Genomic DNA, 25,178 nt, shown 5'->3' on the forward strand with positions numbered 1-25,178 from the left:
ACTGCTGTATATTTTCATTTAATTTGACTCATGCTTTGGTTGCTTAGCTTCCCCTGTCTCGCCAAGATTGAGGCTTGAATGAAAGCTAGATGGCTGAACCTAAATCTGAATAAGATAAAGTTGATGATTTGGGGGGAAGATGGAGTACTGGCAGATGTGGTATCTGCCCCTTCAACTAAGAGTTGGGATGTGGGCCTGCAATTTGTTGTTAAAGTTTCTAATCTAGGGGGCCGTGGACAATCTCCATCCAAGAATATTAAAGAAACTAGCACACGAAATTGCAAGCATAGGTGTTGGAACTAGGAATGCTGCTGGTGCTGCCGCACCCCCTAGCTTGAAGTAGTTTCCATTATATAAATGGTTCACAGTTTGATTGAATGGTTCTCAGCACCCCCACTATGAAAATTATTCCAGTCCAATAGCAAGGATGTTTAATGAATCTGGGTCATACCCTGTGACTGGAGAATTGCTAATATAATTTCTGTTTTTAAGAAAGGAAAAAAGTGATCCAGAAACGACAGGCCCGTTAGTTTGACTTCAATTGTATGCAAGTTCTTGGAACAAATTTTGAAAAAGAAAGTAGTTAAGGACATAGACGTTAGCGGTGAGTGGGATAAAATCCAACATGGTTTTACAAAAGGTAGATCGTGCCAGACCATCCTGATCCCCTTCTTTGAGAAGATAACTGATTTTTTTTTTTTTTTTTTTAGACAAAGGAAATGAAGTAGATCTAATTTACCTGGATTTCAGTAAGGCATTTGATACAGTTCCACATGGGAAATTATCAGTTAAATTGAAGAAGATGGCGATTAATATGAGAATTGAAAGGTGGATAAGGAACTGGTTAAAGGGGAGATTACAATTGGTTATACTGAAAGGTGAACTGTCAGGGTGGAGGGAGGTTACTAGTGGAGTTCCTCAGGGATCGGTCTTGGGACCAATCTTATTTAACATGTGAAAAAGGCTAATGCAGTCCTAGGATAGAGGTATTTCCAGTAGAGACAGGGAAGTGTTAGTACCATTGTACAAGGTACTGTTGAGACCTCAGCTGGAATACTGTATGAAATTCTGGTCTGCCATGTTTAAGAAAGATTAATTCAAACTGGAACAGATGCAAAGAAGAGCTACTAGATGATCCCAGGAATGAGAAACCTTCCTTATGAGAGGATACTCAAAGAGCTTGGTTTGTTTAGCCTAACCAAAAGAAGGCTGAGGGAGATGTGATTGCTCTATAAATACATCAGAGGGATAAATACCAGGGAAGGTGAAGTTATTTAAGTTAAGCGCCAATAAGGACACAAGAAAAAAATGGCTATAAACTGGTCATCAACAAGTTTGGGCTTGAAATTAGGTGAAGGTTTCTAACCATCAGAGGAGTGAAGTTCTGGAGCAGCCTTCCAAGGGGAGCAGTGGGGGCAAAAAACCTAACTGGCTTCAAGACTGCGCTTTGATAAGTTTATGGAGGAGATTGCCTACAATAGCATGTAGGCAATTTGCGACTGCTAGCAGTAAATATCTCCAATGGCGGGTGATAGGACACTAGATGGGGAGGGCTCTGAGTTACTACAGATAATTCTTTCCCGGGTGTCTGGCTGGTGGGGTTTGCCACATGCTCAGGGTCTAATTCATTGCCATATTTGGGGTCGCAAAGGAATTTTCCCTTGGGTCAGGTTGGCAGAGACCCTGCCCTCTGCAGCATGGGCCACAGGTCACTTGCAAGTTTAAACTAGTGTAAATGGTGGATTTTCTATAACTTGAAGTCTTTAAACTATGTTTTGAGTACTTCAGAATTCAGCCAGAGGTTAGGGGTTTATTTCAGGAGTAAATGGGTGAGGTGCTGTGGCCTGCAATGTGTAGGAGGTCAGATTTAGATTATCATGATGGTCCCTTTTTATCTTAAAGTCTATAAGTCTTGGGCCCTCCAGCTGTCTATCCAACTCCAGATAGCATCAGTGGCCAAGAGGGCTTTTTCCATTTGCTCTGAAGTAGGGGATTGCAGCCATTTGTCCTGGACATGGATCTTGCCATAGTCATCCATGCCTCTATTTCCAGCTGAATTACTGTAAAGCACCCTACATTGGGGTACCCTTTGAAGATCACTTAGCTTAAGGTACTACAAAACGTGGACACCTGCCCTTTTAAAGGAGCTTCCCACATGTTGAATATTACATCATCAGTGCTCCAGAACTGTGCTGGCTTTCTAGTTCATTTCTTAGTGTTGTTCAGGTTATTTATTTCTAACCTATAAAGTCCTCCTATGGTCTGGGGCCTGTGTGTTGGAGAGACTGCATCTAACCGTGGCAGATGAGATCAGTTGGATTGCCTGAGCAGACAAGTCCTTTGGCCCTCAGGGACCAGCTGGATGCTTTTGTTGGCAAGATGTTGGTTCTAGAATTAGTTTTCCCCCTAGGTCTGACTGAGCCTGAATCTGTTGACGTTAGGGTATGTTGTAAAGCGCGGGGGGGCAACCTACAGCCCACGGGAGCATTTCAGAAGGCCCACGGCCTGCTTCAACACTATATACTAACAGCTGATTCATTAGCATTTTGTCATCATGTTTACATCATTTTAGTTTACACAAGTGTATAAATAGACAATACTGTACATAGAAACAGCCTATCTAAATACATCCAAAACAAGCTGAACTTAAAATATAAATCAATACAGGTGACTTTAAATCTTATTAAAATATGTAGAATCTGTTTGGCCCACACAAGTGCGTGCTTAGGTTTGTGTGGCCCTCCTGTGCAAAAACTTTGGGCACCACTGCTGTAAAGGCTCGCTACTTTCCCAGACTTTTAATGCGGTTGGTGTAGGAGTGAGAGTGTTGAGCACCTGAGATGTTTTGGATTGGAGAATTTTTAGTTGACATGACAGTTTGGATATAGTTGCTAAATGAGTTTTGTTTAATTATGAATTGTACATGCATCTAAAGCACTTTTGATATGAGCATTATACAAATGGAACATATTTCTGAAATATTTTACTGTTGTTTGACTTGGCAGCCTGTTATCTGTTTTCTTACAAGAACATTTTTTATATCTTTCTATCTACAGTATGGATGGAGCAGATCTGTGTTTTGAAATTGTAAAGAGAGCAGATGCTGGTTTTGTGTACAGTGAAGCCGTAGCCAGGTATGTACTCTAATTTTTAACTAATCCCTCGGGGTAAAGAGGAGGGGGTGGAATAAGTAATTTCAGTTACACTAATTTGTGGTTAAAAATAGAAATGCTATAAATAAGTCTGTTTGCACAGATTCTTATAGGGCAGGGGTTCTCAAACTGCGGCTCATGACACCCTAGGTGGTCGCGAGGTTATGATGTGGGGGTCACGTCATAACCCCGAACTCTGCTTTGCCTTCAACATTTATAATAGTGTTAAATATAAAAATTGTTTTTTTTAATTTATAAGGGTGGGGTCGCACTCAGAGGCTTGCTGTGTGAAAGGGGTCACCAGTACAAAAGTTTGAGAACCACTGTTATAGGGAGATCTGTAGTAGAGTGTTTTAAAGGAAACTATGTATAAAAATGGTCCCTCATACATGAGCTGTGCTTCTCAATGGTTGATGAGATTGTTGGATTGCTATTTCAAAGTCAATATTTAAGTCTTTGTCTTTGCCTTTTTATGAGTGTCACACTGGGTGGGGTTTGATGGCTAATGGGCCTGGTGGGACTAAACATTTCATTTTACTGCTGGCACGCTCAGCAGCTTTTAGTAGTGTCAAGCTTATCCCCGTACCTGTGTTTCTAACCCATTTAATTTTTTTAATTTTTGTAGTTGCATGGTAGGCTAAAATGAAAGTGAACTCAAAGCTGTTAACGGACAATGAAATCCCATATTGCTAATATTCAATTGAACATTCTTTTTAAAATGTACGTACTTCCACGGACTCCTCTTGGGTACCTGTAGGACTCTCACCTGCCAGATGCCCCGTTTTGGCCAAGTATTTTAAAAAACAGTCCTGAACAACCTGAGCTACCAGAGGTTTCACTTTAAACCCTGGTTTCCTGCCACTGTTCGGGAGTTGAGGCACACCTCTGACTGCTTCTTCACTCCCTGCCTCGGCCTAATGCTTTTTTGGCTTCTCCACTGAATTAAACTGCCTTAACTTGCAGTACTGGGATTCCTCTCTTGCAAACCATAACAGTTCCATGCATGGAGAAGCGATGGAGTAGGGCTGAGGAGGGAGTGCTGGTAAGAATGAGGTGGTATGGGGCTGTGAGGAGCAAGTCACAGGCAAGGGCTATGTGCAGCAGCAAAGAGTAGCGGGGATCACCTGGGGATGGCTAAAGAGCATTGAGTGTCTTTCCCTGCTGTAGCACTGAACACTTTACTGCCTTTTCCACTTGATAGATCTGCTATGGTTCTCAGCATGAAGATTCCCCTCTAACAAGCCATAGTAGGTCTGTCAGGTAAAGAAAAGTGCTCGTGTCCCCTGCCTACTTATTTACTAATGTGTTCATCCTGGCACGCTCTGCTCCCTGTAGCCCATGCTGAGCTTAGTTGGCTTCAGTGACCATTGACTCCTGCTCCTTTTTTCTGTGCCAGGAGGCCCATAGCAGAGAAACGTTCTCCATCTGCTTCCTTGATATCTGAAAAAAGTATGGCAGATACTGTCATATCTTTGTTTAGACTTCACACTTTTTTCCCAAAAATCCTACGATGCTGGTATGTTTTACAGGATTAACTAATGCAGAAAATTAGAAATATGTAATTGTTGGAACTAAGCCATACAGACCCAAAAACATTAGACTAGTAGGGAAAAAAAGAATTCCAAAATAAATTATTCATGTTGAGAATTCTAAGCAAACTACAACTGAATATACTATGAAAATTATCTAGAATACTGATGTTTATCCTTATTTAAATGTATGCAGGTTTGGCAATGATCTGTGTGAGGTTTTAACAGTAATTTAAGGGATTTAAACTCTGCTTTGTGTAAAACATAATACAGTCTTCACTATGGAGCTGCTGGGATGGTCTCAGCAAGTACTTAACAGCACACAATAACATTATGCAACAGTTTAGAACAAGAAATACATTTTAAAATATATTGTATTCAGTTGAAACAATAGCATTTGGAAGACAAGGAAGCAGTTATTCAGACTATAATTTAGCCAGGCTATTGGGCCTAAATTCCTTTCTTAGGCCTGGTCTACACTAGAAAATTAGGTTGGCATAACTACGTCGCTCAGGGTATGAAAAATCTACACCCCCGAGTGGTGTAATTAAGCCGACCCAGGTCCCCATGTACACAGCTGTAGGTCAACAGAGAACCCCTCCCGTGTTACAGTGGCATAGCTGTGCCCCTGTAGTGTTTTAATTGTAGACAAGCCCTTAGAATCTTTAAGGACCACAGTGGGTAAGGACACTGATTTTACTTGTTGTTCCATAATCAGCAGCACTTAACACTCTGCTTGGCATTAGTTCAGTGTGGGGCAAGAGTGCCACCTAATGAATCAAACTTGTAGGGAAAGGGCTTGTTTTAAGCATAAGTAACATAGGCAAGTTAGCCTGCGGCACCAAGTAGGCAAAATGACAAGCAACATAGGTTGCTTCCATTTGCAACTTTCTGTGAAAAGAGCTTCAGGCAGATTTACACTGACTAGTAGTAGTCAGTTTTTATCTATATCAAGTTCTTTATACTGAAAGTTAACTGCAAAGACAAAGCAATAATTCTAGTCAGTTTCTTTTTGCAGTCAGCTCTGCCAGTAAGGCCTTTGAATCATGCAGAAATTGATATTTCGCTTTGAGGTAAAGGCTATAAAGGTTTATGTCCTGGAAGGGGCTACAGAAAGAAACTGATTAGAATCATAGAATGCTCTGCAATGGAGTTTAAACTTGATGTAGAATGAGAGACGAAGCCAGCAGAGGGGCTCCAGGGAGGCTGACATGATCAGAGTGTTGGGAAAGAAAAATAACTTTTAAAATTGAATGTATTTGAGCTGTAAAATAAGAGATGAGGAGGCTGGAAAGGAGAAGGTTATAGTTTTCTAAGTGAGAAATGATAGCATGCAAGAATATTAGCAGTGAGAGTGATAAAGTAGCAAATTTGGGAGCTATAGGAGGAGAAACGTCTGCACTTGTGTTTGGCACATGTCTAGATATGAGAAACAAAGGAGGTGAGTAGAGTTGAAAATGACCAGAGCTTGACCAGGAAGGTGATGAAGTTGTAAAAAAGAGAAAGTGAAAATAGAAACAGGAGAGGTTTTAAAAGAGAACAAGATGCTCAGTTTGACTTTTAACTTGAGAAAATGGTGTGATGTCCAAAAAAATATAAGTGAGAAAGGAAGTGATACGAGATTGGACCAGAGGGGCCAAGTTCAGGAGGGGAGATGAACAGTTGAGTTGTCAGCAAAAGGTGGTAACTGAAACCGTGGGCATAGATTTTTGTAAAAATCTGTTTGAGTGATAAGGTAAGTCAGTTGGAGTTGGGAGTGGAACTCATAAATTCTGGGCTTCTAGTTCTGCGCTCATTTTTCTAGACCTTGTAGCTTCATAAAAACTTAGTTCAGTCTGTTGGATTCTTAAATGTACACACAGTATTACACATATAAATAAAAAAAACATACTTCATAGTTCACTGAATAGCCAAAGCCTCTGTAGACTGAGCAGAAAACCTAACAGCAGTCTGTAGACACCAAACTGTAGACACTAAAGAAATTCTGTTATGTGCACTGAAGTGTGTGCGTGCGTGCATGCGCGCAAAATAAGCCTTTCCATTGAAATTCTCCCTGATCTCTATTGATTGGAATTTATATCTAATCATAGAATCATAGGACTGGAAGGGACCTTGAGAGGTCATCTAGTCCAGTCCCCTGCACTCATGGCAGGACTAAGTACTATCTAGACCATCCCTGACAGCTGTTTGTCTAACCTGCTCTTAAAAAACTCCAATGATGGAGATTCCAGAACCTCCCTAGGCAATTTATTCCAGTGCTTAACCACCCTGACAGTTAGGAAGTTTTTCCTAATGTCCAACCGAAACCTCCCTTGCTGCAATTTAAGCCCATTGCTTCTTGTCCTATAAGAGGTTAAGATGAACAATTTTTCTCCCTCCTCCTTGTAACAACCTTTTATGTACTTGTGTAATCTGACACTTCTCAGTGAATTATTTGCTGTTGCTGCTTTGGAAGACTGTTCTTTGGAGAACTGCATATGTGTTGATGTGAACATAAGGTCTGCCAAAAGGTGGCTCTAAATCCCCACCATGTTGTAATAAAGTGAATTGAATGACAAGTATTGGAGAGACTTGTTGTTTCCCTAAAATATATTATTTTATAATGTGGTCTCATTTCATTAATATGCCCTTTAAATGTGCATGATATATTGGGTTCTGTGAGTGGTCAAAGTGCTAAACATGGGATAATCACAGAATGTGTGGAACCAAGATCAGAACTTGTAATGAATCCTGTGGTCATCCATTGGATCTCTATAAATAAAAAGTATTGTTTACTTCTTAACGTAGACTTCTTGAGGCTGTGACTGTCCCTTCCTCTATTTTGTAGGAATGCTGTCAACGAAGTCATTTTAATATAACTTCATTTCTATCATCATACTTTTGACTTGTTGTCAAATTTTATGTAAAATTGATTCTGACAGTAGTGCATATTCTGTGTTGTGATGGTCATGCAGTCAAATAATAGCTTACTTAGCTTATTTTACAGTTTTAACTATCCAACCCTAAATTTTAAATTGACTCAATTTCAGAGACTAACATTCAAAATATTTGTCCTTACTTGCATGCTTGCCTAACTTTGTCACTGAGTATAGACTCCAGTGAAATAAGTATGTGATAAATCTGTCCTGCTTGAGACAAATACCATGTACAATTTGCAAAGAAGTGTGAGAAACTTTTAAATAAAAACAGTTCATTGCTAAGTGAGTGTAGATTTTTAGAATTTATTACCTCAGTATACGTGGCATCTCTGCTCATGTGAAATGCATGGAAGCTGATAATTTGTCACTTTGTCTACAAGAAGATCCTATTACCATATTGCTCTCTCAAATACAGTGGAAGATCCAAAAGTGTCTTCACTTGTTTAGCGCTTTTCATGCAGTCACTTAACTCAATTTCTAATTTAGAAATACAAGATTAAGATAAATTGCAGAGAGGGTTGCCAACTTTCTAATCACATAAAACCGAACACCCTAGCCCCGCTCCCCACTCATTACATTCCCCCTCCCTCGGTGGCTCGCTCTCTCCCACCCTCACTCGTTTCACTGGGCTGAGGCAGGGGGTTGGGGTGCAGGAGGGGGTGAGGGCTCTAACTGGGGGTGCAGGCTCCGGGATGGGGTCAGAAATGAGGGGTTCAGGGTGCTCCAGGCTAGGGCAGGGAATTGGGGTGCACAAGGGGGTGAGGGCTCCAGCTGGGACTGCAGGCTCTGGGGTGGGGTTGGGGATGATGGGTTTTGGGTACAGTAGGGTCCTCCAGGCTGTGGGGGGGTGAGGCAAGGGATTTGGAATATGGGAGGGGGCTGTGGGTTGAGGCAGGGGGTTGGGGTGTAGGAAGGGGGATGTGCTCTGGACTGGAGGTGTGGGCTCTGGGGTGGGACTGGGGATGAGGGGTTTGGGATGCAGGAGGGGGCTCCGGGTTTGGGGGGGCTCAAGGCTGGGGCAGAGGGTTGGGGCACGGGGCACGGGGCGCGGGCTTACCTCGGGTGGCTCCCGGTCAGCGGTGCAGTGGGGCTAAGGCAGGCTTCCTCCCTATCCTGGCTCCGCACTGCACCCCGGAAGTGGACAGCAGGTCCGGCTCCTAGGCGGGGGAGGAGAGGGGGGTAGGAGTCTCCGCATGCGGATCTTGCCCGCAGGCACTCCCCTCCCCCCCCCAGCTCTCATTGGCCATGGTTCCTGGCCAATGGGAGTGTGGAGTCGGTGCTCGGGGTGGGGAGCTGCAGGGGCTGCACCTATGGACAGGGCAGTGCGCAGCAGAGCCGCCTGGCCAGGCTTCCACATAGGAGCCAGAGGGGGGACATGCCGCTGCTTCCCGGAGCCGCTTGAGTTAAGTGCCGCCCTGAGCCTGCATCCTTGAGCCAACCCACTGCCCCAGCCTTGATCCCCCTCCCACCCTCTGAACCCTCAGTCCCAGCCCGGAGCACCCTCCTGCACCACAAACCCCTCATCCCCAGACCCTGCACCCCCAGCCAGAGCGCAACCCCTCCCCCCCCGCGCCCCAGCCCTGATCCCCCTCCCTTCCTCTGAACCCCTCGGTCCCAGCCCAGAACACCCTTCTACCCCCAAACCCCTCATTCGCAGCCCTCACCCCCGCCCAGAGCCTGCAGCCCCAGCCTGAGCCCTCACCACCTCCCACACTCCAGCCCCAATTTTGTGAGCATTCATGGCCCACCTTACAATTTCCAAACCCAGATGTGGCCCTCGGGACAAAAAGTTTGCCCACCCTTGGGTTAGGTAGTGGTGTGAAGCCCTCTGTTTTGACTTTATCTGAGATGTTCTAAGTTGGAAAAAGAAGCACAATATACTTTCATTGTTTCATTATGCACTAATACAACTTCCCTTGTATGCATGCTCTATGTTGTCTCTAGTGATAGAGTTTAATTAATGTATTTTGTGAACTTGAATTTTTACCTAAGGCCTTGGCTACACTTGAGAATTCACAGCGCTGCCGTGGCAGCGCTGTGAAGCACGAGTGTAGTCGCGCCGAGGGGAGTAGCTTGCAGCGCTGTGAGCGAGCGTGCAGCGCTGCAGGCGCTGATTACACTGGCGCTTTACAGCACTGCACTCGCTGCGCTCGGGTGGGGGGGCATTTTCACCCCCCCGAGTGCAGCAAGTTGCAGCGCTGTACAGCGCCAGTGTAGCCAAGGCCTCAGAAATGCTGCCAAGTAGTTTATCAATTTGACTTTTACTATTGACTATTCTAGTAGAAAATCACGCTAGCATGCTGTGTCCATTGTGGTTGGATTAATTTTAAGGGGCATTCTGCAGAATAATGTTGCAAAGCAATTGAGTGAAGGGAGAGAGAGAGAGTGAAAATCTAGGACCATAACATCTAGAGTCAGGTATAAAAGCTTTTGGGATGGAAAGGGAGGGGCTGAGTTAGAAACAACTGTCTGAAGCAAAATGATCACTTAGTTAAAACTACCTAAAAATACTAATAATTCACTATACAATTCAGTATAATTTTCATTGCTTATATAGCATTATATAGTATTGTACATTGATAGATCTGAAACCACATTATAAAAGTGAATAAATATCAAAATATTTATTTCACAGATGGAGAAACCAAGGTGTTGAGAGTTTCAGGCCAAAATTTAAAGAAGGGTTCCTTCATTTTTGGGTTCCCAAATTGAGATATGCTGACAACCTACAGCCCCTAATGACATCAGTTGAATTTGTGAGTGCTTAGCACCTTGTGGATATCAAAGTGGAAATTAAAAAAATTAACTTAATGTATTTGAAAATTTGAGACATTATTATTTGCCCTCAGTCATTCCAGTGAGCCAGTCGGAGAGCTCAGAATGAATCCAGGTCTCCTGATGCCCAGATCAGTGCACATTTTCCAAAGAGATCTGTAGAATTGAGGAAGGGACATTCTGTAGAATTTAATAAAAGTTTATGCAGAATTCCTGTGCCCCTATTATTAGCATTCATTACTGTTCCATAGGGATTTAAAAAAAAAGTGACATTGAATCAGGATTACAAGTCTAAAATACAATCCCACAGCCTGAAATGAATCCTGCTTGAGGTTATAATTTAGTGTATACTAAATGTAAAATAAGCAAATATAACGCCTATTAAATGTATTCATGGATTTGGCAAATTCATGTGTATATGTATTGTCGTCACAAAAATGTAATTGTTCACAATGTAATTGTTGTAACTGGCTGAATGCTCCTTTACTTAACTAGTTGATTTTCAGTTTTCCTCTGTACCTTAACTGTTAATCTTTTACATAATATTTTGATCTTTTCTTTGTGTATTTGTGATTTGCATGTATTGATATGCAGTGTGTTCATTCCTATAACAGTGATTCTGTTTCTTTATTGGATTAGTAGAAATAATTGAATATTAGGAAAAAAAGAAAGTGAACTGTAATAGTAATAATATTGTACTCTATTTTGTTAGCATAAACTTATTTTATTATAAATTACATTTTTAACTGGGTGGGTGGTTTTTTTCCTAAAAAAAAAAATAAAAAAAATACTTAATGGTCAAAATACCCTTCAAATTTTGAAATTATTAGAGACATTAGTGTTCACAATTTATTTTTATTATTCATTCTTATGAATACATAATTCCCACTCTAACACTTGGCATATTTATAATTGTGGACTTTAAAGGTAAGTTTTGTAATGATAGTTTTGTAGGTGGGAGGCTTAAAACTGAGTGCACCGTATTTATATAGTATTTTTTCACAAGTTTGTTATATAGTCTTAGACATATTTTGTTTTTACAGTCATTACATGAGACAGATACTGGAAGCTCTACGTTACTGTCATGATAATAACATAATTCACAGGGATGTGAAGGTAAGTCTTTTCTCATTTCCACAATAAACATCCTGCCTGCTTTGAAAGCTCTCTGTAATTTAGGGTAAAATGGGAGTTTGTATGCAGGAGAAACATAATTGGTGCTAGCAATGTTGATACTTTAAGGAAAATCTCTTGATTTTGTCAGCATAAAAATATTTAATAATTCTTTATTCACATGTTAAATATGTATGTGACCTGTAATTTAATTTGAAAGTCATTATATGACTTCCGAGTGCTGAATATTCACATAATTTCTGCTTGTGAATTTTCTTTTAAAGAACATTTGAGATTTACTAAATTGTATAAATTAAACTGAAATTGGTAGAAGATTTAATTACTTCATCATTTTGACAGCCTAGTGACCGTGTTCAGCAAAAACTAAATCTCCAGAGATGTTTGTGCTTAAATGAAATGTCTGTTATATTACCTTTTTTTAAGCTAGTCAACCTATTTAAAATACTCTTCTAAACATTTCACCAATTATCAATAGATCCTTTACATGTGCACACATTATTTGGAAAAGAAGAATTTTTCATTTTAAAAACAATTTATGTACATAATCAAAATTCCATGTTTTCCATGTTCATTAAACTAATCTCTGGAGTGAGTTTTGGTCAGTTCCTATTGCCTAGCCAAACAGGGCCCTGGTTCTGATCAAGGACTCTGGTCATTAATGGTAAATAATAATTTATTGCTTGCTATTCACATAAAAGGTTGTGCTAGTGAGAAAGACTGGAAGACTTTTTTTGCGAATTTCCTTTTTAAGATGGATATTTCCACCAGTCTTCCCTAATAGGTTGTGTCCATCCATACTGAGACAAGGGACAGTTCAAGCACTTTGATGTGAACATAGAACTGTAAGCCATCACATTCTGCTTCCTGACCGAAACTTCTTTCCAAACTTACGTAGATAAAACACATCAATTCAGGAACTGTACGCTTTTTTACCCTTTGTATAACATACAAACTGTTAAGGCAAGCAACTTTGAGAGTCATCACAGAAAAAAAATAGCTGCATCTTTGTAGAACTACATAGCTCTTCAGATACTGAGCATGGTTTCGTTTGGTAGTGGTGGTAAGTCATAAAAAAAAATCTCAGGTAAGAAAGGTTTGACTGTTTCTCTTCATCAACACCCCCGTTCTGTACTGTTGAGGAGAACTGAGGAGTGAAGGAAGGGAAAGGGAGGATAAGGAGAGGAAATAATAAGTAAAATGTGAAGGGATATCACCCAAACCTGTTTGTTTCTTATTGAAGGAGCCCCATGTGGAACACCTGTTTTTTCTGAAGGATTCATCTGCAAAGGATTAGAACATAGTTTGTTATAATACTTAGTCCTGCCCTGAGTGCAGGGGACTGGACTAGATGACCTCTCAAGATCCCTTCCAGTCCTATGATTCTATGGTTTGGGAATGTTTAGCTCAAAGACCAGCTGGTTGCTCTGCAGATGTCTCCACGCTGATCCTCTTTCTGCCAAAGAAGCTGCAATAAAATGGATAGAATGAACTTGGATGTGCTTTAGGGAGGAGTTTCTCTGTTGCTTTTTAGACTTCACTGGTAACAGTAAATAATCTCTCCAGTGAGGATGGCTTTAATGCTTTGCACCAGGTTAACTTATTTTGGCAGTGAGGATTTTTGTATTTTAACACCAATACACTAGGAGTGACATTGAAAGAAAGAAAAATATATATATTTTTTTTTTTAAAAAAAAGCTATTCTCCTCAAAGCTAAATTGTGCCCTATTTTATTTCTGGTGTGTAGGATCTGGGCAAAAAGAAAGGAGTATAGTCACTTCGGATGTGTAAACAAGAGCATTTACTTTTTTAATGGAAACAAGTCTACATGGGGACTTAGGTCGGCTTAGCTATGCCACCCAAGGGTGTAGATTTTTCACACCCCTGAGCAATGTAGTTATACCAACCTAATTTTCTAGTGTAGACCAGCCCTTAGTTAATATTGGAATACTATCTTCAACCATAAGGGGCTAGAAATAGGAAGGAAGGAGCAATGCAATTGTGAAGCTATGATTTTTTTTTTTTTTTAATTGCGGCAGTCATGGAATCCCATGATACACTAACAAACAAATGAAGAGCCTTCTGTTCAGAGTATTGATTAGTAGAGCTGGCTGAACATTTTCTGATGGAATATTTTAAACCTGACAGTTTACAATTCCAGTAGAGTTCTTTCTTCATTGGACCAGGCCCCCGGCATTGTCTAATTTTCTAGATGAACACTTCATGCTAGCAGACTGGTATCTGATGTGATCATTGACCCCCGTTTCTTGCAAGTCTAAGGCCTGGTCTACATTTAAAATTTAGGTCAACATAACTACATTACGTAGGAGTGTAAAGAATGCACACCCCTGGCTGAGATAGCTATACTGACCCAACTCCGGGTGTAGACACAACTAGATGGACGGAAAAATGCTTCAGTCAGTTGGGGAGGTGGAGCTCCTGCAGCGTTGGAAAAACCCCTTCCAGTGCTGTAAACTGAATCTATGCTACTGCAGGATTATGCAAGTATAGCTCAGCACCATAGCTGTGTCACTATAATTTGTTCAGTGGCCTAGGTTGGGAGACTGGAATTGTGGGAGAAACCTGTTAACTGGATGTCTTTGCTAAAATGCTGAACACTGAAATAGCTGCTAACTAAATAGTAGCTGTTTGGTTTCAGAGTTTTTAAAAAAAAAACTAATTGAAATGAATGGGGCAGTTCAAACCTCTCATAGCTACTGTTTATACGGTATGCAGACTCAGAAAAACAACACTGGATCAGTTTTCACTGACTCCATTCATGTTTTTAGTTATCTAGAAACAAAAAAACTTATATTCCACAGCAAAGGAAAGGGCAGAGATGCCACCTCTTGCAACAGAATTGTGAAATTCCTGGGGCTCTGGCTATATCCTTTTAAAGTCAGAATAAGTCATTCATATAAATGGGTGGCGGTGGTGTTTAAAGTCAGTAAAGAAAAGAAAGAATAGCCATTGTGTATAACATTAACCTCACCTTTAAGTGTCCCAAGTCTAGTAATCTGCTCTTTGTTTCAGTGGCAGAACTGTTAGTTTTTAGTATTCAGGGGGAAAATCTTGACATAAAAAATTATGAAGCACTGAGGGCCAGATTCAGTAAAATAACTATTTTCCATGTCATCTGGCTTTAAAAATATCAAAATCAAGCAGTGTTTTTATTGAATCTGGTGCTGTGTGTTACAATATATCAATCTGATTGCATGGTTGGTTGAACATTTCTAGTGTTCCAATCTGCCAGTGAATGTAATTTACACTTTACCCCAAAAAAAAGTTCTTCAAGAAGCTATTGTGGAAATATAGTAATTACATGTTCAGGGGTAGAATCCTATCATAGATTTAAAACATCTAAGAAAATAAAAATAAATGAACCACTCTCTTCAATGCAGAGTAGTTAAAAGTGAGGTGTTCCTAAGATTGTTACTAACATGTACAGTGTGTTACCTATTCACCATCTTCTACATTTATAAAATAAAGTTAAGTGGCAAGATTTGTCAGCAACACACAATTATCTGATTAGTAAAATCTATGGAGGAGAGTAAGGAACTGCAGAATGATCAAATAAACGGAGTGCCTAGGCATCACTGTTTCCGATAAAGTTCACCATAGACAGGTATAATTAACCGCAATAAATAATTTAAACTGATTTTGCATACTGAGTTCTCAGTTAACTGCAATACCTCAGGATAGAGCTCTAGGTATCACTATACAGATAATGTTTTAAAAGGAAGCTAGCAGTCTAAATGACCAATGTCCATTTTACCTGAATAGATTGTGTAAATATTGTCTATAAAGTGGAATGAGGCGCATGTGACTTTTGGTAAATAATGTAAGATTACCAGTGCTCTATCCACTTTGCACTTTTAAAGTTTGCACTTATTGGATTACAACTCACTCAGTAAAATCTGGTGTACACCTGAAAGTTATACTGGTATAACTGTTGGGTAGGGGTATGAGTTTAAAAAAAAAAAAAATCATGTAGGCATACTTGAACAAGCCCTAGAGTGGATGCAGTTATACCAGTATAGTTATTCCCTATTCCTGTGTGAAAATAACTGTGCTGGTATAAAGTGCCTTTCTACCATAGGCATAGTTTGACTGCTATATTTCAGGGGGCGGGCAGCATGCACGCTCACTGAAGCCAGTTCCCCTTTCTCACTGGTTCTCTTCCTCTGCCTGGGATGGTACCTGCGCTGCCGGTGCTGGGGGAGGGCACGGGACAGCTTAATGGGAGAGCCCAAACTGCTGCTGTCCGCTGTGGCAACCTGAGTGCGGGAGTTGCGGCCACTCCGGCACCGGCTGTTGCAGTGGTGCTGCCTTACTGGTGTCTTCAGGTGCTGCAGTGGCCATTTTCCTGCTGGAGCTGCTGCTGCTGCCAAGGGGAGACTGCATGCTGGACTCCTGCTCTCCCCCTCCCACCCACTTCCTCTTCCCACGCCACTTCCCTTCTTCTCCTCACTGTCCCTGCCCTATCCACCTCCCCCCTGCCCCTATCCCCTTCTCTTCCCCCTGCCCCTATCCCATCTCCCTTCCCCACTGCCTCTTCCTCCACCCAACCTCCTTCCCCCTGCTTCCCTTGCCCTGTCTTCTTCTCTCCCCCCCCCCCCCCTCCAGGCACTCACCATTGTACAGAAAACAGGATAGTGGCCATGAAGGATGCCCGTAGAAGGCAAAGACAATGGGTACTAGGGACCTGGTGGGAGGCGGTGTCCAGCTACAGAGGCAGTGACCCAGAGTGGCCACCCTCGGCAGGAGAAGCAGTTCTGTCCTGCCCTCTCTGCTCCCCACCCGGCCCTGGCTGTTGGGGAGAGGGGCCGAGCGAGCCGGAAACATGCCGACAGGAGTCGCAGCGCGGAAGGGCAGAGCCCCCAGCGGGGCGAGCAGAGCAGCTTAGCGCTCACGGAAATTGGGGGGTGAGGAAGGGCAGTCACGCGCCCCACATGCACCCCTCGTGCCTCACTTCTGTTTGCGGGGACAATGCTTCCTTGCCCCACCAAACTACTCCCATGCTTTATACTGTTATCACTGTATCCACACTGAGGGTATGTCTACACTGCGGGATTAATCCGAATTTATATAATTCGAATTTGGGAAACAGATTGTATAAAGTCAAATATATGCGGCCACACTAAGCACATTAATTCGGCGGTGTGCGTCCATGTACCGGGGCTAGCGTCGATTTCTGGAGCGTTGCACTGTGGGTAGCTATCCCATAGCTATCCCATAGTTCCCGCAGTCTCCCCCGCCCATTGGAATTCTGGGTTGAGATCCCAGTGCCTGATGGGACAAAAAATATTGTCGCAGGTGGTTCTGGGTACAGCCTCACCCCTCCCTCCCTCCCTCCCTGCATGAAAGCAACGGACGGCAGACAACCATTTCGCGCCTTTTTTCCTGGGTGAACACTGCAGACTCCATACCACGGCAAGCATGGAGCCCACTCAGCTCAAGACAGCAGTCATGAACATTGTAAACACCTCGCGTGTTCTTGTGGAGTTTATGCTGAGCCAGGACTAGAAAAACGAGGTGAGGAGGCGGCGGCAGCGCAGCGACAAGCGTGATGAGGACATGGACACGGACACGGACACAGAATTCTCTCAAACCGCGGGCCCCGGTGCTTTGGAGATCATGTTGTTAATGGGGCAGGTTCTATCCATGGAACACCGATTCTGGGCAAGGGAAACAAGCACAGACTGGTGGGACCGCATAGTGTTGCAGGTGTGGGATGATTCCCAGTGGCTGCGCAACTTTCGCATGCGTAAGGGCACTTTCATGGAACTTTGTGACTTGCTGTCCCCTGCCCTGAAACGCCAGAATACCAAGATGAGAGCAGCCCTCACAGTTGAGAAGCGAGTGGCGATAGCCCTGTGGAAGCTTGCAACGCCAGACAGCTACCAGTCAGTCGGGAATCAATTTGGAGTGGGCAAATCTACTGTGGGGGCTGCTGTGATGCAAGTAGCCAAAGCAATCACTCAGGTGCTGCTACGAAAGGTAGTGACTCTGGGAAATGTGCAGGTCATAGTGGATGGCTTTGCTGCAATGGGATTCCCTAACTGTGGTGGGGCGATAGATGGAACCCATATCCCTATCTTGGCACCGGAGCACCAGGGTACCCAGTACATAAACCGCAAGGGGTACTTTTCAATGGTGCTGCAAGCACTTGTGGATCACAAGGGACGTTTCACCAACATCAACGTGGGATGGCCGGGAAGGGTTCATGACGCTCGCGTCTTCAGGAACACTACTCTGTTTAAAGGGCTGCAGCAAGGGACTTACTTCCCGGACCAGAAAATAACCGTTGGGGATGTTGAAATGCCAATAGTTATTCTTGGGGACCCAGCCTACCCCTTAATGCCATGGCTCATGAAGCCATACACAGGCAGCCTGGACAGGAGTCAGGAGCTGTTCAACTACAGGCTGAGCAAGTGCAGAATGGTGGTAGAATGTGCATTTGGCCGTTTAAAAGGTCGCTGGCGATCGTTACTGACTCGCTCAGACCTCAGCCAAACCAATCTCCCCATTGTTATTTCTGCTTGCTGTGTGCTCCACAATCTCTGTGAAAGTAAGGGGGAGACCTTTATGGCGGGGTGGGAGGCTGAGGCAAATCGCCTGGCTGCTGATTACGCGCAGCCAGACACCAGGGCGATTAGAAGAGCACACCAGGAAGCGCTGTGCATCAGAGAAGCTTTGAAAACCAGTTTCATGACTGGCCAGGCTACAGTATGAAATATCTGTTTGTTTCTCCTTCATGAAAACCCGCCCCCTTTATTGACTCATTCTCTGTAAGGAACCCACCCTCCCCCTTCCCCCAGCTTGCTTTCAAACCAAATAAAGTCACTATAGTTTAAAAATCATTTATTCTTTATTAATAGATTATAAAAAGAGGGAGGGAACCCAGGTGGGGTTTGGGAGGAGGATCGGCGGGAAGGAAAAGGCCACTAAAAAAAGGTTTAAAAAATGACAGCCTTTTGCTTGGGCTGTCCACTGGGGTGGAATGGGAAGGTGTACGGAGCCTCCCCACCCGCGTTCTTACACGTCTGGGTGAGGAGGCTATGGAATATGGTGAGGGGGGAAGGGGGGTTATACAGGGGCTGGAGCGGCACTCTGTTATCCTGCTGCCGTTCCTGAAGCTCCACCAGACGCCGGAGCATGTCTGTTTGCTCACGCAGCAGCCCCAGCGTTGCATCCTGCCTCCTCTGATCTTCCTGCCGCCACCTCTCATCTCGAGCGTCCCTCCTGTCCTCACGTTGGTCCCTCCTGTCCTCACGTTGGTCCCTCATGTCCTCACGTTCACTGGCTTCTTTCCTATACTTTGAAACCGTGTCCTTCCACTCATTCAGATGAGCTCTGTCACTGCGGGTGGATTCCATGATTTCTGCGAACATATCGTCTCGCGTCTTCTTTTTCCGACGCCTTATCTGTGATAGCCTTTGGGACGGAGGAGGGAGGCTTGAAGAATTTGCAGCTGCTGGAGGGAGGGAAAAAAGGAGAGAATTTTTTAAAAAGATACATTTTGCAGAACAATGCTTATACTCTTTCACGGTGACCAACACTATTCACAGTACATAGCACATGTGATTTCTGTGCAAGGTCGCATTTTGCCTCTTAATATTGAGTGCCTGTGGCTTTGCTGCTAGAGATCACAGACGCAGGTCCGGGCAACAGAATTTGGCTTGCATGCGGGCATGGTAAGCCATTGTCTTTCGGCTTCTGTGCCCTCCTTTCCCACATACCAAGCAAAGCCCATTGAGAGCTGCAGTTTTCCTGTTAACCTTCAGCAGCAGAAAACAAACTAACCCCCCCCCCCATCCAATTCTCTAGATGATCGCTTTATCCCTCCCTTTAATACCGCGTGGCTGGTATCAGGGAAGATCCCTGCTAGCCAAACGCGAAAAGCTCTGGGCCAATTTCTCCCCCCCCCCCCCCCCCCCTGCGCTTGGCTAACTGCAGGGAAGGATTTCTTTTCAGCCACAGGCAAACAGCCCAGTAGGAAGGGCCACCTCTGTCCCCTTAATTAAATTCCCGTATTTCAACCAGGTTACCATGAGCGATATCACTCTCCTGAGGATTACACAGCAAGATAAAGAACGAATGTTGCTTGAATGCCAGCAAACACCGGGACCATATGCTGCCAGGCTTTGTCATGCAATGATACCAGATTACTTGCTGCAAGCATGGCGCGGTCAAGTGTCCTACCATGGAGGACGGAATAAGGCTGCACTGCCCAGAAACCTTGTGGCAAGGCTTTTGGAGTACCTCCAGGAGAGCTTCATGGAGATGACCCTGGAGGATTTCCGCTCCATCCCCAGACACGTTAACAGACTTTTCCAGTAGCTGTACTGGCTGCGAATGCATCCCAAGTCCTCAGGGCAAAGTAATCATTAAAAAACCTTGCTTTTAAAACAAGTTTTATATTTTAAAAGGTAAACTCACCTGAGGTCCCTTCCATGGGGTCGTGATCTTGGATACTGGGTTGGGAGGGTACTTCAGTCAGGCTGAGAAAAAGATCCTGGCTGTTGGGGAGAACAGAGTGCTGGGTGCTCTCTGCAAGCTCGTCCTCCTCCTCCTCCTCTTCCCCGTCCGCAGAATCCTCAGGTGTAGCTGATGAGATTATCCCCACCTCGGAATCCACGGTCAGAGGTGGGGTAGTGGTGGCGGCCCCCCCTAGAACTGCATGCAGCTCGGCGTAGAAGCGGCATGTCCGCGGCTCTGACCCGGAGCGACCGTTTGCCTCCTTTGTTTTTTGATAGGCTTGTCTGAGCTCCTTGACTTTCACGCGGCACTGATCTGAGTCCCTATTGTGGCCTCTCTCCATCATGCCCTTGGAGATTTTTTCAAAAGTTTTGGCATTTCGTCTTTTTGAACGAAGTTCTGCTAGCACTGAATCCTCTCCCCATATAGCAATCAGATCCAGTACCTCCCGTACGGTCCATGCTGGTGCTCTTTTTCGATTATCGGCCTGCATGGTTACCTGTGCTGATGAGCTCTCTGTGGTCACCTGTGCTCTCCTGTGCTGGGCAAACAGGAAATGAAATTCAAATGTTCGCGGGGCTTTTCCTGTCTACCTGGCCAGTGCATCCGAGTTCAGATTGCTGTCCAGATCGGTCACAATGGTGCACTGTGGGATAGCTCCCGGAGGCCAATACCATCGAATTGCGGCCACACTAACCCTAATTCGAAATGACAAAATCGATTTTGGCGCTACTCCGCTCGTCGGGGTGGAGTACAGAAATCGATTTTAAGAGCCCTTTATTTCGAAATAAATGGCTTCGTTGTGTGGACGGGTGCAGGGTTCATTCGATTTAACGCTGCTAAATCCGAATTAAAGTCATAGTGTAGACCAGGCCTGAGTGGTACCACTTTAACTATATTGGTATAGTTAAAGCAATACAGCTTTCTAGTGTAGACAGGGCCTAACAGTTGCAAAGCCTCTTATGCATCCCAGGTGAGATTCTGGGTTGTGCCTCTAATAGATTCAGCAGAGAACTTACGGCCCAGAGGGAGTATGGGGCTAAAGTAGCTTCAAGACACTTTTGTACCCTCCTGATTCTGGCCTGTTTTGGGGGCTGAAGTGCCCCTACCATAACTTAGCTCCTGGGCCTGTCTACATTATGGCAGCTTGTTTCCAGCTTCCTATAAGCAACAGTGCTACCCAGAATCTCTGCACTGCTAGGTGCTACATCCCAACCTCAATGCATCCCTCCTGCCTCCAGCCACATCCCTTATTCCAGGAGGTAAGACTGGGTCCTCAGAGGGTAGGCTGTGGCTCTCTTCCTCATTTCATGCTGTAAGGGGATATCACCAAATGCAGATGACATCAAGAGAGAATATGCTGGGGTATCACCTTGAGCATGAACCAGTCACTGGAGGCTGCAGGCATTTAAGGTATAAAGAAGCTGTTAAAACCTTCATCAGTTGTATTGATATGCATAAAGCACTCAGCTGCTATCATATGCCTACATACTATACACGTTTTTGTTCCTCATAAATATTGCCTTTTTTTGATGGGTTTCCCAGGAAGGATGATGGGAGGAAATCCATCCACTGACAGCATCTGAGACTACCAGATGTTTCACAATGAAGTCTACAAAGCAATTGAGCATAGGTCCCAGATGCTAGGCACTAAGGCTTACCCCAAGATTTAGCAATAGGGTTGGGCGCAAGCCCCAAAATGATTTCACTATGTTCTCCATAATTGAAATAAGTCTGGAATCGTCCTCTAAAAGCAGGAAGTACCAGGGTGACTCTCTTACAATTCATAACTGTCAGAGATGTAGCTAATTTTTTAAAAATATAACTATTCCTTCGTCTGCCTCCACAGTCTTGTGTTTCTCATTAACAGCTGGGATTTACAATGTTGAAAATAGTACTTATTTTACTAAGGGCAGGTCTACACTACGGGGTTAAGTTGACCTTAGTTATGCAAAGGCAGTTACATGAATAATGTAGCTGGAGTCGACGTAGCTTAGGTTGACTTATTGCGGTGTCTACACCGTGCTGGGTCGACAGGAGAAACTCTCCCATTGACCTACCTTATGCTTCTTGTTCCGGTGGAGTTTTAAAATATTTCTGCAGTAAAACATGCACGTTTACTGTTTATTTGTTTAACCTATGTATTTTTCTCGAACTAAGATATAAACATATAACATTTTGTGTTTCTGCATATTCTGTAAGCTCATGTAATGAAAATACTTTTTAATAGTTCAAATATAAGAATGGATTAAGGTCATAGCGAGAACCTTAACAGTAAATTTCCAGATTTTTGTTCATTTGTTTTGCAATTAATGCTCAGACTTAATGTGGTACATAGAGTGTGGGGGCGGGGCTGGTGCGTGTGGGGGCGTGCACGTGTGTTGAATAAAATAATAGTGTACAGTTAGATTATCTGAGTGTCTTGGGTGACACCCAAACCATCAAACAATTGATGTTTTGTCAGATGAATTTGGCCTTTATACAGAGCTTTGATTTTGGTAATGAAAATAAATTTAATGTAACCTAGAGTTAAGAAGGGTTGTGTTTGTTTAAACTGTGCAAAAATCCAAAGAGTAGCCAGTGAAACAGAAAAATCTGCTAAAGTATAATCCACAATGTGTAGGCTCCTGCCTTCTTCAGATAGCAAAAAATGCATCTCAGTAGCTCTGAAACTGATGGAACAGAAAATGTTTTTTCCAAAAAGTACAGCTACATATTATACTGTTACATGGCACCTCCAAAAATCCGTATTTGAGGCAGTGGGTTATTGTATACAGATGGAAGTATAGTTTTTTGTGTTAAACTTGTCAGGACAGTATTTTAAGATGAGAGAACCAGACTCTTTTTGTGTTGAACAAGTCCTGATGCTTTTTTGGTGTCTAAATCGAGTATAGAGGTCACTGTAAATATATACACAGTATACTTAAAAGAAATAAAAATCTCTCTTTAGTATAAAATAATTGTCTTTCCTAGATTCCACTTTTGTTTTCTATACTTTGGAGGCAGTTAGATGTTTCACTGATCACCAGAGTTGAAACAAGATGGACATATGAGGGGCTTTGCTCTAAATTCCATGGTTTTGACGCTTCTCAAAGACAGGATTTTGTTATGTTCTCGCAGTGGACATGGCATAATATATCTGAGATACTAATAATTTTGCTGTAGAGGATTTGATTTTACTCCTGTTTTTTTGACTGACGTAAAACAAAAGAACAAACAAATTTCTGAGCTTCACAGGGAACAATTTTGAGAAAAGACACAAAGAAACAGTGCTTGTGGATTTTCAATGGTGTGGTGGTGGTTCTCTTGGAAATTTCTATAAAGAAAGACTGTTCTCTTAGTCTCTGCAGTGAGCATTATAAAGTAAATTACTAGGGGAAAGTATTTAATCCAGCAAATAATTGTTTTTAAAATGTTCTAATCGTTTGTCAAAATTTTAATTTAAAATTACAGCCTTGAACTAAAAAGATTAATATAAAAATCAAAAGGAAAATATTTGATTTACTGCTACTTTACAGAATATTTGTCGTGTTCAGGGAAAATAGTGTGAAGTTTGTAAGAAAACAGACTTCTGCATGTATGTGTATGTTGAAATAACAGGGCATCACTACTTTGACAAGTAATGGTGATTCTGCTAAAATGTTAGTCCAAGCTGATTGATATGCCAGCCATATTTCACCATGAATAATCCCATACACTCCTTCTGCATCTTCATTTTTATTTTGCCTATTCATTTTTATTTATAATGTAGCATGATGATTTGTTTCCTTTTGTGTTCTTCTTCTTAGTAAGAAGAGAGGGAAATTAAAGTATCTTTTACTATTAGTTTTGTTTATAACTGAATGACCTGTCTGTATCAGTAATGCTGGTTTATTTGTCTCTGTGCAGAAGGTCTGGAGAAACCTTATCCTTTTCAGCACAAGTGAACTTGTGACCTGCTCAAGAATTATTATTCATTTTTGCTCTTTAATAAGGTCTTTCCTTCTAAATTCCTGAGAATCCTGTCAGCAGGCTCTCACTTCCAATATTCTGACTTCAAAGGAACCTTTTTGTTTTACCTGGGGATGAGTGGTTCTGGTACCAACTACTATGTGAGACTTTTATTCCCAAAGATTATTAGATTTCCAGATCAAGAATGTAATCTGTCCACTAAATATGTGTGTGTGTGTGTACATATATATTAAATTACACGCAAACTGTGTTAAAAGAATGTTAAAGTTGCAAAGTCTAGCACTCAAAAGGTAGAAAATGCCAGAATTAAAGTTCCCCATGCAACTGCAATTTTGCCCCCTTGTACATTTGCTTGGTGATGCAGTATTTAATTACATGATTATGTAATATTTTTTTCCATAGGCCCCCTGCCTCATTCAGTGCACAGGTTGGATGAAGCTCACTGAATAAAAGCTCACTGAATAAACAGTATTTTGTATTCTTCCCATGGTTCAGTGTCACAGGCCTTATTTAAACCGTGCACATTGTTTAAACCCTGCTTTAAAGACAGAATTAATAATTTCCTCATCTGCTTTTCTGTAGTATCTTCATAAAGACTGACTAATTTATTCTCACAACATCCTTGTGAAGAGAAGGGGTATTACTCTCTCATTTTGCAGATGGGCAGAGGTTAAGGCCAAAATTGTAAACGTGTCCACTAACTTTGGGTGCCCAATTTTAGATGGTTAGGACCTAATGTTTTCTGAGTGCTTAGCATTTTATAGCACTTTATATGTTCAAAGTACAGCCTCCCAGTGATTTCAGTTGCCGCAGTGAGCGTACAGCCCCATGGTCTCAAGTTGGGTACCCATAAAATGAGGAAGATAGACTACCTCTGAAAAGTTTGTGACTTGCCCAGGATCACACAGGCATTGTGGCAGAGGCAGGGATAGAATCTATTTCTCCAGAGAAACATTCAACTGCCTTAACTATGAGACCATCTTTTCTCATCCTGCAATCCCCTTCCTCATTTACTGCATACCTTCTAACTTCTGCAATGAATGTGGCCAGGGTCCTATGTTGCACAACCCTGATTCCTCTTCAGAGCAGGCTCATTCTGTGCAGTGTTGTGACACAAATATGTTGTGGCTAGTAAGGTGCATGCATTGTGTATCTGTAATTTTGTTTGACTTTTGTCATTTGCCATTCAGACACTGTTTCCTCTCTCGAAAGATGAGTTCTTTGAAGTACATAGGTCCCTA

The 25,178-nt window shown here is 42.7% G+C and overlaps 1 protein-coding gene across 5 annotated transcripts in view; it reads left to right on the forward strand.

The window, feature by feature from the left end:
• The window catches only part of CASK (calcium/calmodulin dependent serine protein kinase), a 399,622-nt gene that overhangs the window by 195,041 nt on the left and 179,403 nt on the right, over positions 1-25,178 (forward strand). For all 5 annotated transcript variants that reach the window (XM_065423823.1, XM_065423824.1, XM_065423826.1 and 2 more), the window contains exons 4-5: positions 3,057-3,134; positions 11,418-11,490. In XM_065423823.1, the coding sequence (XP_065279895.1) occupies positions 3,057-3,134; positions 11,418-11,490 (151 nt within the window). The remainder of the gene's footprint in view (positions 1-3,056; positions 3,135-11,417; positions 11,491-25,178) is intronic.

Source organism: Emys orbicularis, chromosome 1, assembly GCF_028017835.1.
Source record: "Emys orbicularis isolate rEmyOrb1 chromosome 1, rEmyOrb1.hap1, whole genome shotgun sequence".
Classification (NCBI taxonomy): domain Eukaryota; kingdom Metazoa; phylum Chordata; order Testudines; family Emydidae; genus Emys; species Emys orbicularis.